This window comes from Schistocerca nitens, chromosome 2 (assembly GCF_023898315.1).
Source record: "Schistocerca nitens isolate TAMUIC-IGC-003100 chromosome 2, iqSchNite1.1, whole genome shotgun sequence".
Lineage (NCBI taxonomy): Eukaryota > Metazoa > Arthropoda > Insecta > Orthoptera > Acrididae > Schistocerca > Schistocerca nitens.
Window position 1 is genome coordinate 268,469,318 of NC_064615.1, and position 14,144 is coordinate 268,483,461.

The 14,144-nt window shown below is 45.4% G+C and overlaps 1 protein-coding gene across 1 annotated transcript in view; it reads left to right on the forward strand.

Moving 5' to 3' along the window:
* The window catches only part of LOC126236010 (ryanodine receptor), a 702,826-nt gene that overhangs the window by 149,202 nt on the left and 539,480 nt on the right, over window positions 1-14,144 (forward strand). The window contains exon 2 of the mRNA XM_049945018.1: window positions 12,066-12,170. Coding sequence (XP_049800975.1) covers window positions 12,066-12,170 — 105 coding nt within the window. The remainder of the gene's footprint in view (window positions 1-12,065; window positions 12,171-14,144) is intronic.

Genomic DNA, 14,144 nt, shown 5'->3' on the forward strand with positions numbered 1-14,144 from the left:
GTATGATCATCAATGGAAATCATTTGGCACTACCCAACGACGCAGAGAGCAGCCACAGAAGTTTCGACGCCGCTCGCCCTAATTTATGTCTTTCGTGGTTTCTTCTAAATCACTTCCTCGAAAAAGTTCATGCTCGATTTCTCTCCCCATACTCGTGCAGTGCCAGCTAGTTTTCCGTTACAATGATGTTCCCGTCACCTTTGTAACACGTCACGACCGGTGTCGTGTATTCTCCGCCCTGTGAATTTTCCGCCCAGAAAAGGTTGAGGAAGGATCCACTAATCCCCTGGGGACGCGAGCTAGCAAGCTCAAGACGCTCGGTACTAACCATACAATATGTTGCATGTAACAATTTCAGTGTTATTAGTTCTGATATGTACAGGGTGTTTCAAAAATGACCGGTATATTTGAAACGGCAATAAAAACTAAACGAGCAGCGATAGAAATACACCGTTTGTTGCAATATGCTTGGGACAACAGTACATTTTCAGGCGGACAAACTTTCGAAATTACAGTAGTTACAATTTTCAACAACAGATGGCGCTGCAAGTGATGTGAAAGATATAGAAGACAACGCAGTCTGTGGGTGCGCCATTCTGTACGTCGTCTTTCTGCTGTAAGCGTGTGCTGTTCACAACGTGCAAGTGTGCTGTAGACAACATGGTTTATTCCTTAGAACAGAGGATTTTTCTGGTGTTGAAATTCCACCGCCTAGAACACAGTGTTGTTGCAACAAGACGAAGTTTTCAACGGAGGTTTAATGTAACCAAAGGACCGAAAAGCAATACAATAAAGGATCTGTTTGAAAAATTTCAACGGACTGGGAACGTGACGGATGAACGTGCTGGAAAGGTAGGGCGACCGCGTACGGCAACCACAGAGGGCAACGCGCAGCTAGTGCAGCAGGTGATCCAACAGCGGCCTCGGGTTTCCGTTCGCCGTGTTGCAGCTGCGGTCCAAATGACGCCAACGTCCACGTATCGTCTCATGCGCCAGAGTTTACACCTCTATCCATACAAAATTCAAACGCGGCAACCCCTCAGCGCCGCTACCATTGCTGCACGAGAGACATTCGCTAACGATATAGTGCACAGGATTGATGACGGCGATATGCATGTGGGCAGCATTTGGTTTACTGACGAAGCTTATTTTTACCTGGACGGCTTCGTCAATAAACAGAACTGGCGCATATGGGGAACCGAAAAGCCCCATGTTGCAGTCCCATCGTCCCTGCATCCTCAAAAAGTACTGGTCTGGGCCGCCATGTCTTCCAAAGGAATCGTTGGCCCATTTTTCAGATCCGAAACGATTACTGCATCACGCTATCTGGACATTCTTCGTGAATTTGTGGCGATACAAACTGCCTTAGACGACACTGCGAACACCTCGTGGTTTATGCAAGATGGTGCCCGGCCACATCTCACGGCCGACGTCTTTAATTTCCTGAATGAATATTTCGATGATCGTGTGATTGCTTTGGGCTATCCGAAACATACAGGAGGCGGCGTGGATTGGCCTCCCTATTCGCCAGACATGAACCCCTGTGACTTCTTTCTGTGGGGACACTTGAAAGACCAGGTGTACCGCCAGAATCCAGAAACAATTGAACAGCTGAAGCAGTACATCTCATCTGCATGTGAAGCCATTCCGCCAGACACGTTGTCAAAGGTTTCGGGTAATTTCATTCAGAGACTACGCCATATTATTGGTACGCATGGTGGATATGTGGAAAATATCGTACTATAGAGTTTCCCAGACCGCAGCGCCATCTGTTGTTGAAAATTGTAACTACTGTAATTTCGAAAGTTTGTCTGCCTGAAAATGTACTGTTGTCCCAAGCATATTGCAACAAACGGTGTATTTCTATCGCTGCTCGTTTAGTTTTTATTGCCGTTTCAAGTATACCGGTCATTTTTGAAACACCCTGTATATGTTTTTACGTTGAGAGTTCTTACTGATTAAAAGTAAAAAAATGATTCTATTAATTTATGCAGAAATTTGGTTTAGAACACATACACAGCGACGTTGCCCAAGTCGAGCACAAAATAAGTAAATAAATAAATAAACAAGTAAATTGCGGTCAGGTTTTTGAAGGGCCATTTGTTGGCTGGTTCAATGCTGAAATTTGTTAAACTTAAGTCAGAGAAGCACTCGACCGAAAGCACATGGAAGAAGGCGCAAAAATATTATAGTTCAAGAGTGCATTTGTAGATGATCAAAAAACTGACGAGACTAACAAAAATTAAGAATCTGTTAAGGAGGTGGTTCTTGATAAAACTGAAGGACTTAAAGAAAACGTAGAAAATCTTGCACATAACTGTCATGCAAAAAGCCGGCCGTGGTGGCCGAGTGGTTCTAGGCGCTTCAGTTCGGAACCGGACTGCAACGGTCGCAGGTTCGAATCCTGCCTCGGGCATGGATGTGTGTGATGTCCTTAGGTTAGTTAGGTTTAAGTAGTTCTAAGTTCTAGGGGACTGATGACCTCAGATGTTAAGTCCCATAGTGCTCAGAGCCATTTGAACCATTTTTTGTCATGCGAAAGAAGACAATGTACTAGTTGAAGAGAGAGCAAATGAAGAAGAATCCAGTGAAAGTAGTAGTAACATTTTCTTTTCTGACATTTGTCAGTGACCTTTGACTGTCTTCGAAATCTAACACTTGAGTCATCAAAATAGTAAGTGACAAAAAATTTAAAAGCAAATATTACTCATTCGCTCTTGTTTAACACACAATGAGATAAAAAGAAGCGTTAACTAACAATTAACGTCTGACTCCTTCTATATCAGCCACAGCGTGAGTGTGTTTTTTAACTTCGATGGCACATTCAACTAAAAATCACAGTTTGTACTATTCTTGCTGTAGTCTATTTACCACAGGCTATTTGGTAATAATGCATATGCGGCTGAGTAGATATTAGTCTCATTTTTATCACTTCCAAAATCTGCATGAATTGTATATATCTGTGAAAACTGTTTGCTACAGCACTTGAAGTACCATCCATAAAAAAGCCTCGTTTACTTCTTAGAGCCTTTCTCCCTGCTCTTCCACAAAAAACTATTATCCTGTCTCCTGGTTTATCGTCGCTTTACAGGACACTGCTGCCATCATTCATAGTTATTACCTCTGCTTTAAGTTCAATCTCTTCTCTTGTCTCTGGATCCCTCTCACTTCCCTGCGACTTTGCCCTTTTCTTGTATAACGTCCTCTTCGTTGTTCGCTGCTCTGGCATTTCTGTCACAAAGTCGTACCCTCTATTATGCAAGCTACCTAGCTCCTCTGAATAGATTTTGGAAATAGACGTATTTTCCTCTCGTGCCCTCTTCTTTGCCTAGTTCAGAGTCCTCTGTACTTCCAACCTTGCGTCATCCGGAGCTCCACATTGATGCTCGTGCGAAAAGAGCACTGTAGAATCCTTGATTTTAAGCTTTCCACGGCAATGCTTCTCTTTCTGTTTTGAACAGCGCCAAATCACAGTCCCATCTTCCTTCATTTTCTTCACTGTGTAAGAATAACCTTCATAGTGGCAACTAGGCTTACCACGAATTGTAGTTGAAACTTGCATATCACAACTACTGAGATGGTAATATCCAAGTAGCGCGATGTGAAGTCTACGAAAACTAGAGCGATACTAACAGGCAGACGGGGCTGTGCGGGCGGAGTTCGGCCGAGTTCAGGGAACAGGTAGAGCAAGGTGATTAGGACGGTCCGGCTGCAGGTATAATAGGACGGGACTCAATGGACGCAGGTACGAGGCGAACAGTTCGCAGATTTCTAGTGGGGCGGAAAGTTCGCAGGGCGGAGAATTCATACATTCCTCCTGCCCCGCAAATGAACTGTCTTTTGACAGTTGTGGACGTCGGGCCCAGTTTCCAGTATACGGACAGCAGGGGAGAATGTCCAGCCCGGAGATGATTAGTCCGGCTTTCCGTAATCCTTGTAAATGAGTTGTGGTCGGGCCACACTATGCTGGCTTACTGGCGAGTGGCTTTTCCTTGAAGGCATGTGTTTTACAGCGTACAAACGTCTGAAAAATCCTGACAGGAAGCAATATTTTGCACAGGAATGCTAATAATGGGAGCTGGAAACGGCCATTGGAACCGTGGAAATGCCTGCATCCTGCTGCGCAGACTGATGGGCTGAAAGCCCTGAATATTGGAAAGAATTTCAGTAGTTGCGAAGAGCTGTCGAAATCGAGGAGTCTATTGACAGCCCTTCTGGGTGTTGGAGTCTTGGGCTCTCTGGAGCAGGGGTATTGACCTGAGACTCTTACTGACTTCTGAGTTCAGGGATTTAGTGATTCGCCGTTCTTCCAGAAAAAAAAAGTATCTGAGAGAGTTGGCAAGCGTGTTTCTCGTGTGCTGGTGAGGTGTGCTGATCGTTTTTCTAGTTTCTGCAATCAAGAGTTTTGTTTAGGAGATCGCGCGCTGAAGATAGGAAGAAAACGGTTTCATATTGTGGATCTATTACCTAGCTGGAGGTGGTGTTGAATGAAGGAAATAGAATTAGTAACATTAAATCAAATGCATAACCATATATTTGTTTCTATGCAAACTTGAACTGTCGCACTTTTGTGTCTTCCAGCATATTGACTTTGAAATGTCATCTTATTTCCTCTTTGTGGATATTATCAACGGAAGTGGCTACGAGCTAGCTGGAGGAATTGTATAGACTACTAGCGGCGTACGGTTTCCAGTCAAGAGAGGGAGTCTCGAAATCTTGAATGCAGTTAGATTGCTACAGGACACTGTTTAGTGGTACAAGGGTCGCGACAATTTGTAGCTCACGTCGTGGGTCAGAGCGGGGCTGGAAACCCTTAAAAAATGGTTTAAATGGCTCTGAGTACTATGGGACTTAACATCTGTGGTCATCAGTCCCCTAGAACTTAGAACTACTTAAACCTAACTAACCTAAGGACATCACACACATCCATGCCCGAGGCAGGATTCGAACCTGCGACCGTAGCAGTCGCGCGGTTCCGGACTGAGCGCCTTAACCGCGAGACCACCGCGGCCGGCTGGAAACCCTTACTCAGACTGATTTTACTAATGAAGAAATCAGAGAATTATTCTGGATCCGCAAATAAATGTTTCCTAGTAATTAGAGACCGGTACGCCTGGTAATTTGTGCCGCGCCCCGCACTTCGCTAAGAGTGAGTGGCCTGTGGCCGCGGCCGCGGGTCGTGATTCGCGCGCCGCTGCCAGAACACCGCAGACCAGACCGAAGGGACGTTACACTCTAGCCTTCATTCCTCCTTTAGAAGCAGAGAGTTTCTGCGTCGAAGACTGGAGAGACAGGTCAAAAGGGTGTGTTGAGCCGTTCGAGCGGACACACGCAGGCCGACTCAGAGTTAACTGTGGCAGCTACTCCTATTCCCTGCTTTTAGTAATAATCCCGACATTGTCGTCAATACTCATTTATGCTGTCGTTTTTCGCAAGGGATGTCAACTATGCCGAGTTACAGGCAGAGCGTGGACGTACAAATAAGACGTACTTCTAGGTACAAACATAGATTCATTGTGCAGTCGTTCACAGTGAACGTGCGTGCGTGAAACTCAGGCAACATTAAGAGAATTCATTCCGGACTACCAAACTATGTGCGTCAAAATCTGGAATAACCGCGGTGTTTCATATAAAATTTGTCTCTCTGACGAAAATAACGAAAAAAGAACCCCCAATTAACATTTCATAATTCAAGCAAGAAGCAAACGAGGAAATCTCAACTACCCATAATTATTACAGGTGTTAATCCCAAACGAGGGAACACATTATAGATGCGTCAGTGAGAGAATGCTGTCTGAAATCTTCACGTGTGTGTTTCTTAGTACTCTATACCACCAACCATTCCTTTAACCCGTCCGTCACACATACATGTAAAAGATGGTTCCCCAAGATATATTTCACAAGATTTTAGCTTCTACATGACTGAAGATAGAAACTTGGGGTGGATTTTATCTTACGCGTAGAAAACATCAGATTTTACACGTACTGTAACATATCACTTCCTAGCTGTCCACCATCGTAACGGCCTGGAGCAGTGTCCGGATGCACGGACGTTTCTCTCCAGCGTGTAGCTGATGGGCCGGTTGTTGTGGTCTTCAGTCCTGAGACTGGTTTGATGCTGCTCTCCATGCTACTCTATCCTGTGCAAGCTTCTTCATCTCCCAGTACCTACTACAACCTACATCCTTCTGAATCTGTTTAGTGTATTCATCTCTTGGTCTCCCTCTACGATTTTTATCCTCCACGCTGCCCTCCAATACTAAATTGGTGATCCCTTGATGCCTCAGAATATGCCCCACCAACCGATCCCTTCTCCTAGTCAAGTGGTGCCACAAATTTCTCTTCTCTCCAGTTCTATTCAATAACCTCCTCATTAGTTATGTGATCTACCCATCTAATCTTGAGCATTCTTCTGTAGCACCACATTTCGAAAGCTTCTATTCTCTTCTTGTCTAAACTATTTATCGTCCACGTTTCACTTCCATACGTGTTTACACTCCATACAAATACTTTCAGAAACGACTTCCTGACACTTAAATCTATACTCGATGTTAACAAATTTCTCTTCTTCAGAAACGCTTTGCTTGCCATTGACAGTCTTTCCCTAATCCTCCTAAATGGGTAGTGGTCGAAATCTATATGGCTGACTTACAGGGAGAGGAATTTCCCCGTGACGGGCGGCGTTTACAACATCCGTCGAGCCGGCCGGGGTGGCCGAGCGGTTCTAGGCGCTACAGTCTGGAACCGCGCGACCGCTACGGTCGCAGGTTCGAATCCTGCCTCGGGCATGGGTGTGTGTGATGTCCTTAGGTTAGTTAGGTTTAAGTAGTTCTAAGTTCTAGGGGACTGATGACCTTAGAAGTTAAGTCCCATAGTGCTCAGAGCCAACATCCGTCGGAGAAAAAGTTGTTAAAGCCCTGCGAGAAGACAACACCTTACAGAAGCGCTAGTGGTAAATGGTCAATAGCAGTGCGTGCATTATGCTTCTCATCCTAATTCACTCTAGAGTGGAGTGCGTATCAGAAGTCAGGAGTCGGGCGTCCTGAATGATCAACCGAATAAACTTCGTTCAGTACGGAAGACTGACCGCATTCCAAGTCCGTTCGGCGACTTTTGCAGATTGGTGAGCGCCGACTTTTTCGGTAACATGAGAGACCTCGGAGCAGAGCTTGGAGTCATCAGTTATCCCAAAGTGGTGTGGGATGAAAGTGAAGGACTAGCCTGGGGTTAATTCATGCTAGTAAATTTCAGTTGTTTCCGCGTAAACCTGGGTGTAGCGTTTTTGTGTGATTCTTTACGTACTGACTTTGAAGTGCATTTCTGCTTTGCTATTGGCGTGATTTTCGGCGAAAGCTGTCAGAAGCCAGTGGGAAATAGTGTACAGAGCTGTTAGCGGTGAGGATACTCCGGTGCAGTGGTCGGATCTCGGAATATTTTCTGAAAGTAGTTACATAGCTATAGGGGATTTAATTGATGACTCTGGACTGATCTGACAGTGTATCAGAGTAGAGACATAACGCGGGTCCAGCGACAAAAGTTTCCGATTACATCCTCGGAGCAGCGCGTACCGTAATTTGTCTTGCGTGCCGCACGTCGCGAAAAGTACGTCGTTGTGATCGCAGCCGCAGCACCACGGAAACTTCGAGGCTCGGACGAAAGGAACGTTTTAATAGAGCCTTGAGGGAATTTTTAGATTTAAATTCAGAATGAAAGTTTTCATGTGTTTTTCCCAAATGTTACATGTTCCACCCACATGACGCACGACAGACGTCCACACGTTGGTTAAACTCATCCCATATGTCTGGACTTCCCGCATTCACTGCTGCTACTAGGCGTCGTTGCATTTCGCCCTGAATTGTTAGAAGGCACACAGGCGAGGTCGCTCACAAACCCCCATAAAAAAATTCATATATTGAGATCAGGTTACCTTGGAAGCCTACGGTGCAACTTATGTCCCCCAAGCTTGTCATGCAGGAGGAACAAAGTCGTACTCTCGACGAAAATCACGCCACACAGTTGTAAGTGAATTGCAGCCGTTGAACTGAGAGCGTAAAACGCCTTTTGTTGCTACGTTATCGACATATCGATTCGGCAGGCATTAGGGTAATGGACGAGCGACCGAGGTAGCTGCACCATGCAGACCCCTTAGGCTGCGTTCACAGTGGCACCGACAACGGCCGCCACACGCCGTCACCAGAGGGCGCCCGACAAAATCATCCGACAGCTTGGTCACGGAATGGCCCATCTCCGTCAGTTTTTGGCGGGATCAAGTTGGTTAAGTTAGGTTATGTTAGCATGTGTTCGGTTAAGGAGGTTAGAATCTGTTTTTACCTCCATGGGCGGGATGGATACCACGACACGTCTGCATCTGGAGACAAGTGCTGCATTGCGGCTTTTGCTCCCAGAGAGACACTGAACGCAAGTGTACGAGCTCTATCTGTCTCGAAAAGAAAGTGGCGAGTACTGTAGACTTTTTCCCTAGTTACTGGAATAACTAGACCAGTTTTATGAATGTATAAGATGAGGACAGAAACGCCCTTTTACATAGACAAGATGATTCGTTGTGATATTGGACATCGAGATTATAAACACCTTTCCCAATTTGAGGGGCCGGCCGGAGTGGCCGAGCGGTTCTAGGCGCTACAGTTTGGAACCGCGCGACCGCTACGGTCGCAGGTTCGAATCCTGCCTCGGGCATAGATGTGTGTGATGTCCTTAGGTTAGTTAGGTTTAAGTAGTTCTAAGTTCTAGGGGACTGGCGACCTCAGAAGTTAAGTCCCATAGTGCTCAGAGCCATTTGAACCATTTTGAACCACAATTTGAGATAAATTCAGTAAAATAAACATACGTCAGTTAACCTTCAATGTCGTCATTCAGGGTACACGTGAAATACAAACGTAAATATAAGAATAACATACTCTGAAAACATAAAATACTGAAAAATGGAAAGATATATACCTCATTTGCAAGCCACCTCATACAATAGAATCACCACCCTACTGGCATAAACTGCGTGTAAGCAGTAGTAATAATTTGTAGAGCTAATGCCCACAACCGAACAAATGTCCACTACAGTAATGTCAAGCGTAAATAAGCCACCATTCACGCTTGAACAAACTATTTTTTGAGATTATTATTTACACCTAAAATTTCCGATAAAGATTTTGCCTACTTTTGGTTTGCAATGGATCTGCGATTTAATGGAATACGAGACATATCCCGATTATGATTTTTTTTTATCCGCAGTATGCCGCAAACTCCTTCTTTCTTGGACTGAATCTGTCAGTTTCTCACAGTCCATATTTCATGTATGAGAACATCGGCCGATTCGACCGAAGAAAACAAACTGTTTGAATTTCGGCGATTGTCGTCTGGAGTCTGTACGTTTGGGAGAAGAGATCGGCTGCATTGTGACCGCGCACGTAGTGGAATATCGATTTGAAAAGATCAGTCGTCTTCTGCCGATGTCAGTCGTTGCGGAATCAACCGAATCCAGTCCCACTGTGACCGCAGCCTAACGGCAACCACGTCAACTCGGCAACTTACAACTGGTTTCATTGTCAACTTTTAGTTAAAATCTACCGAAAATTTCAATCTTCATTCGAGATACAGTCTTGCGGAATCGGATGAATCTTTTTGGAATACCCTGTACAACAATGCCCTTCTCCTTGTCATAATGATTGTGCTTTGTCTCACAATTTCCAGGCCTGAGTAACGCTCTTGAAACCACTGTGCAACGAAACCGTATCACTGTCAACGAAGGTACTGTTGTTTGGCAGACTCAGTCACTCTCTACATTGCTACATTAGTGAAGGAGTTTTGATACGGGTCGCCAGCATCTTTTGGACACGCAAGACGGGTATAAAAGATCACAACCCCGAGGCTACTGGTTACTGCCCTGTAGCAACCGAAATACTCTCAGATTAATTCCGACAACTGATCACTTGGTTGGGAACATTTAACGCTAACAATCACCGTGTATCTTTCAACTGGCTCCTCAAAATGTCATCAGCAGTCTCAGCAAAGAACAAAAAGTCTTCCCATAAAGACTTAACTGGCATGAAAGTTACGCACGAAAAAAGCACTCCACTTTTCGCTGAAGCATTACAATTTATCCCCACTTTAACAAATCTCGCCAAATCCTTCCCTTCGACCCACATCTGTTCCAGCTAACTATTAGCTCCCTGAGCGGACGAAAACAGCCACCAAACAACAACCCCAGCTGAGACTACGTCACTGTACAGTCGACTCTGAAACTCACAACTGCCGTTCCGCTATTAGTAAACCGAAACACTTGTCGCCGGCTTCTAGGAAGTCGGAACTATCGATGCTCTTCGGCGATCAAGTCCTGTTGGAACAGCCTCCTACCCTCCACGATGATTCGCGACTGACACTGTGACTTCTCGAGCTCGGGTAACTCTCGAAAATGTCGAACATTTGAGTCTGTTCAACCGATTAGCGTTTACATCCTAAAACTATACGTCGCAAGCTACATTCCGGTGTGTGGTGTATGTATTTCTGTTACTACTACCTGATCCCCCTTCCCGGTTCTATTCGCGAAATGCGCATGGGAAGAATGACCTCCGGTAACTTTCTGTAAGTGCTGTAATTTCTCTGATTTTCTATCTGAGCTCATTTCGCGAGACGTTTGTGGAAGGAAGTAATAGGCTACAGATTGACTCTCTTGTTTCCCACACAGGGACATTATCATTTGCTTAGTCCTTCCTACTTCTAACGACAACCCTCTACTCGGTGCTGCCGCCTAGAAGAACCGTTCGGGACGTAATTTTGTTTAACTAGCTCGAAAGTTCCCATAAATACTCGTCTGAATATATGGTAATACTGGTTGGTTCAAGGGCTAGCCCAGAAACTCCAGAAAAGCTTTCCCCTTGTTGATAAAGTGTAACATGTTCACAATGATGATACAGCGATTCCATATACGAGGGTTGGAACTTAAATAGTGGCAACTATTTGTTCACAACCGATACAAAAGACTTACGTGTTTGCACCTGTTACTGTCCTTCAAAGTAGTCACCAGCGTTGTATTGAACCCGTTGGCAACGATGTGGAAGGCGTAGTATACCATTAGCAGAGCCTGTTCTGTTGATGGTGCGAATGGAGCGGTCTACTGCCTGTCGAATCTCTGGAACAGCTCTGAAGCGAATACCACGAAGTGGTTCCTTCATCTTCGGAATCAAATCAAAGTCACAAGGGCTTAAGTACGGGGAGTATGGTGGACGGTACAGTACTTCCCAGTCCCATGGACCGAACAGAGCAGCCACGGCTTGTGCCGTTTGCGCCCGCGCATTGTCGTGCAAGATGATGGGAGGCTTGCGCAAAAAGTGTTGCCGCTTCTTTCGCAAACCTGGTCACAGATGATGCTCCAAAAACGAACAGTAATACTGTGCATTGACGGTCTGCCGTGGAGGAACGTAATGCGTTAGGATAACACCATCACAATCGTACACGAGAATCACCATAACTTTAGATCGCTCCATTAGTACCACCAACTGAACAGGCTCTGCTAACTGTATACTACGCCTTCCACATCGCTGGCAACGGTTTCTACACAACGACAGTGACTACTTTGAAGGACAGTAACAGGTGCAAACATGTAACCCTTTTGTATCGGTTGTGAATAAATAGTTGCCACTATTTAAGTTCCAACCCTCGTAATTGAATCTGTAGGCTTTATATCAGTCCTTGAACCCAAGATCTTTCATTTTATTTGATAAGCGTTCATTGATAGCTTTCCAGCGTGCCACACTATGCTCGGTTTTAGGAAAAATTCACTTAATCCTCTTAAAGCTGTCCATCCGCCATGAACGCCAGTGGATGCTTTGTCTCGGCTCAGTGATTACGGCGATCACCTCGCCCCCCCCCCCTCCCAATTAGACACACATGCACTTAAGGTAGGTAAAGTTACTCTCCGGATGGTATAGTCACTCCTCCGACAGCCCGTCCCTACGAATTTGTAAAAGTTAGTCATTCGCCCCAGAGCCCGCACAGAATCCCCATGTTTCGCGCTTGCTGACAGCTAATGCAATTTGTGTGTGTGTTTGCAGGAAGACATGGTGTGCCTGTCATGCACGGCCACCGGCGAGAGGGTGTGTCTGGCTGCCGAGGGCTTCGGCAACCGACACTGTTACCTGGAGACCATCGCAGACAAGGTGAGTACAATACCTCTTCTCTCCTGCGTCGTGGCCGGCGATTACTTGTCAGTCCCCTAATAAGCTCACATAATGCCCAGATGGGAATTTAGTCATACATAATCACCGTCACGAGAGTGGGAACGTCACACTGGAAAGTGACTATTCGTCTAACAGTCTCCTGACATTCACAGCAATCCCTTCCAAATACGCTAGTATTTTGCAGCGCATAACCTTTGGTGTCTTGAAGGGAGGATATAAGATGAACATCAACAAAAGCAAAACGAGGATAATGGAATGTAGTCGAATTAAGTCGGGTGATGTCGAGGGTATTAGATTAGGAAATGAGACACTTAAAGTAGTAAAGGAGTTTTGCTATTTGGGGAGCAAAATAACTGATGATGGTCGAAGTAGAGAGGATATAAAATGTAGACTGGCAATGGCAAGGAAAGCGTTTCTGAACAAGAGAAATTTGTTAACATCGAGTATAGATTTAAGTGTCAGGAAGTCGATTCTGAAAGTATTTGTGTGGAGTGTAGCCATGTATGGAAGTGAAACATGGACGGTAAATAGTTTGGACAAGAAGAGAATAGAAGCTTTCGAAATGTGGTGCTACAGAAGAATGCTGAAGATTAGATGGGTAGATCACATAACTAATGAGGAGGTACTTCAAATGGTTCAAATGGCTCTGAGCACTATGGGACTCAACGGCTGTGGTCATTAGTCCCCTAGAACTTAGAACTACTTAAACCTAACTAACCTAAGGACATCACACACATCCATGCCCGAGGCAGGATTCGAACCTGCGACCGTAGCAGTCGCGCGGTTCCGGACTGCGCGCCTAGAACCGCGAGACCACCGCGGCCGGCTGAGGAGGTACTGAGTAGGATTGGGGAGAAGAGGAGTTTGTGGCACAACTTGACCAGAAGAAGGGATCGGTTGGTAGGGCATGTTCTGAGGCATCAAGGGATCACCAATTTAGTATTGGAGGGCAGCGTGGAGGGTAAAATCATAGGGGGAGACCAAGAGATGAATACACTAAGCAGATTCAGAAGGATGTAGGTTGCAGTAGGTACTGGGAGATGAAGAAGCTTGCACAGGATAGAGTAGCATGGAGAGCTGCATCAAACCAGTCTCACGACTGAAGACCACAACAACAACAACAACCTTTGACGAAGAAATTGCATTATCTTAAGATACATCAAAATCCGATAATGGTGAACAATTGTTGTCAGGCTTCTAATCTTCCAGGCAAAAGACGCTTCAGTTCATCCTCATGATGTTCGTCGGACTTAACACTGGTGCTCTGAGCAGTCCTTCATCGCAAACGTTCCAGTTTTTCTTAAGAGCATGACCCACGATCATTGCTTTGTGTTGGCCTGTAGAAGCATTCCAGCACTGATACAGAAACATGCCATTCCAAACTGTAGCCGAAATGTGGAAGGCATGTTCTCATTGACATCTGCATTCGTTTCGCCGTTGACCAAAACTACTGATTTAAGTCCCAGGATGTAAAAACATTCCCAGGACATCACATCCTCTCCGTCGAATTTCATTGTTGGCGCAATACAACCAGGTACACGCTGTTCGTCATGTGCCCACCTCGGTCATCTGAGCGCCGAGATATACAGGGTGGTCGGAAATTCCCGTTACAAACTTCTAGGACTTGTAGTGGTGAGTGATTCAAATGGTTCAAATGGCTCTGAGCACTATGGGACTTAACAGCGATGGTTATCAGTCCCCTAGAACTTAGAACTACTTAAACCTAACTAACCTAAGGACATCACACAACACCCAGTCATCACGAGGCAGAGAAAATCCCTGACCCCGCCGGGAATCGAACCCGGAAACCCGGGCGCGGGAAGCGAGAACGCTACCGCACGACCACGAGCTGCGGACAGTGGTGAGTGAGTACATAATATTTTGAATAGGAACCCATGTTCAGAAACGTACCATTTCCGTGCTAATACCATTTGAAGACGTGTTGCTAATGCG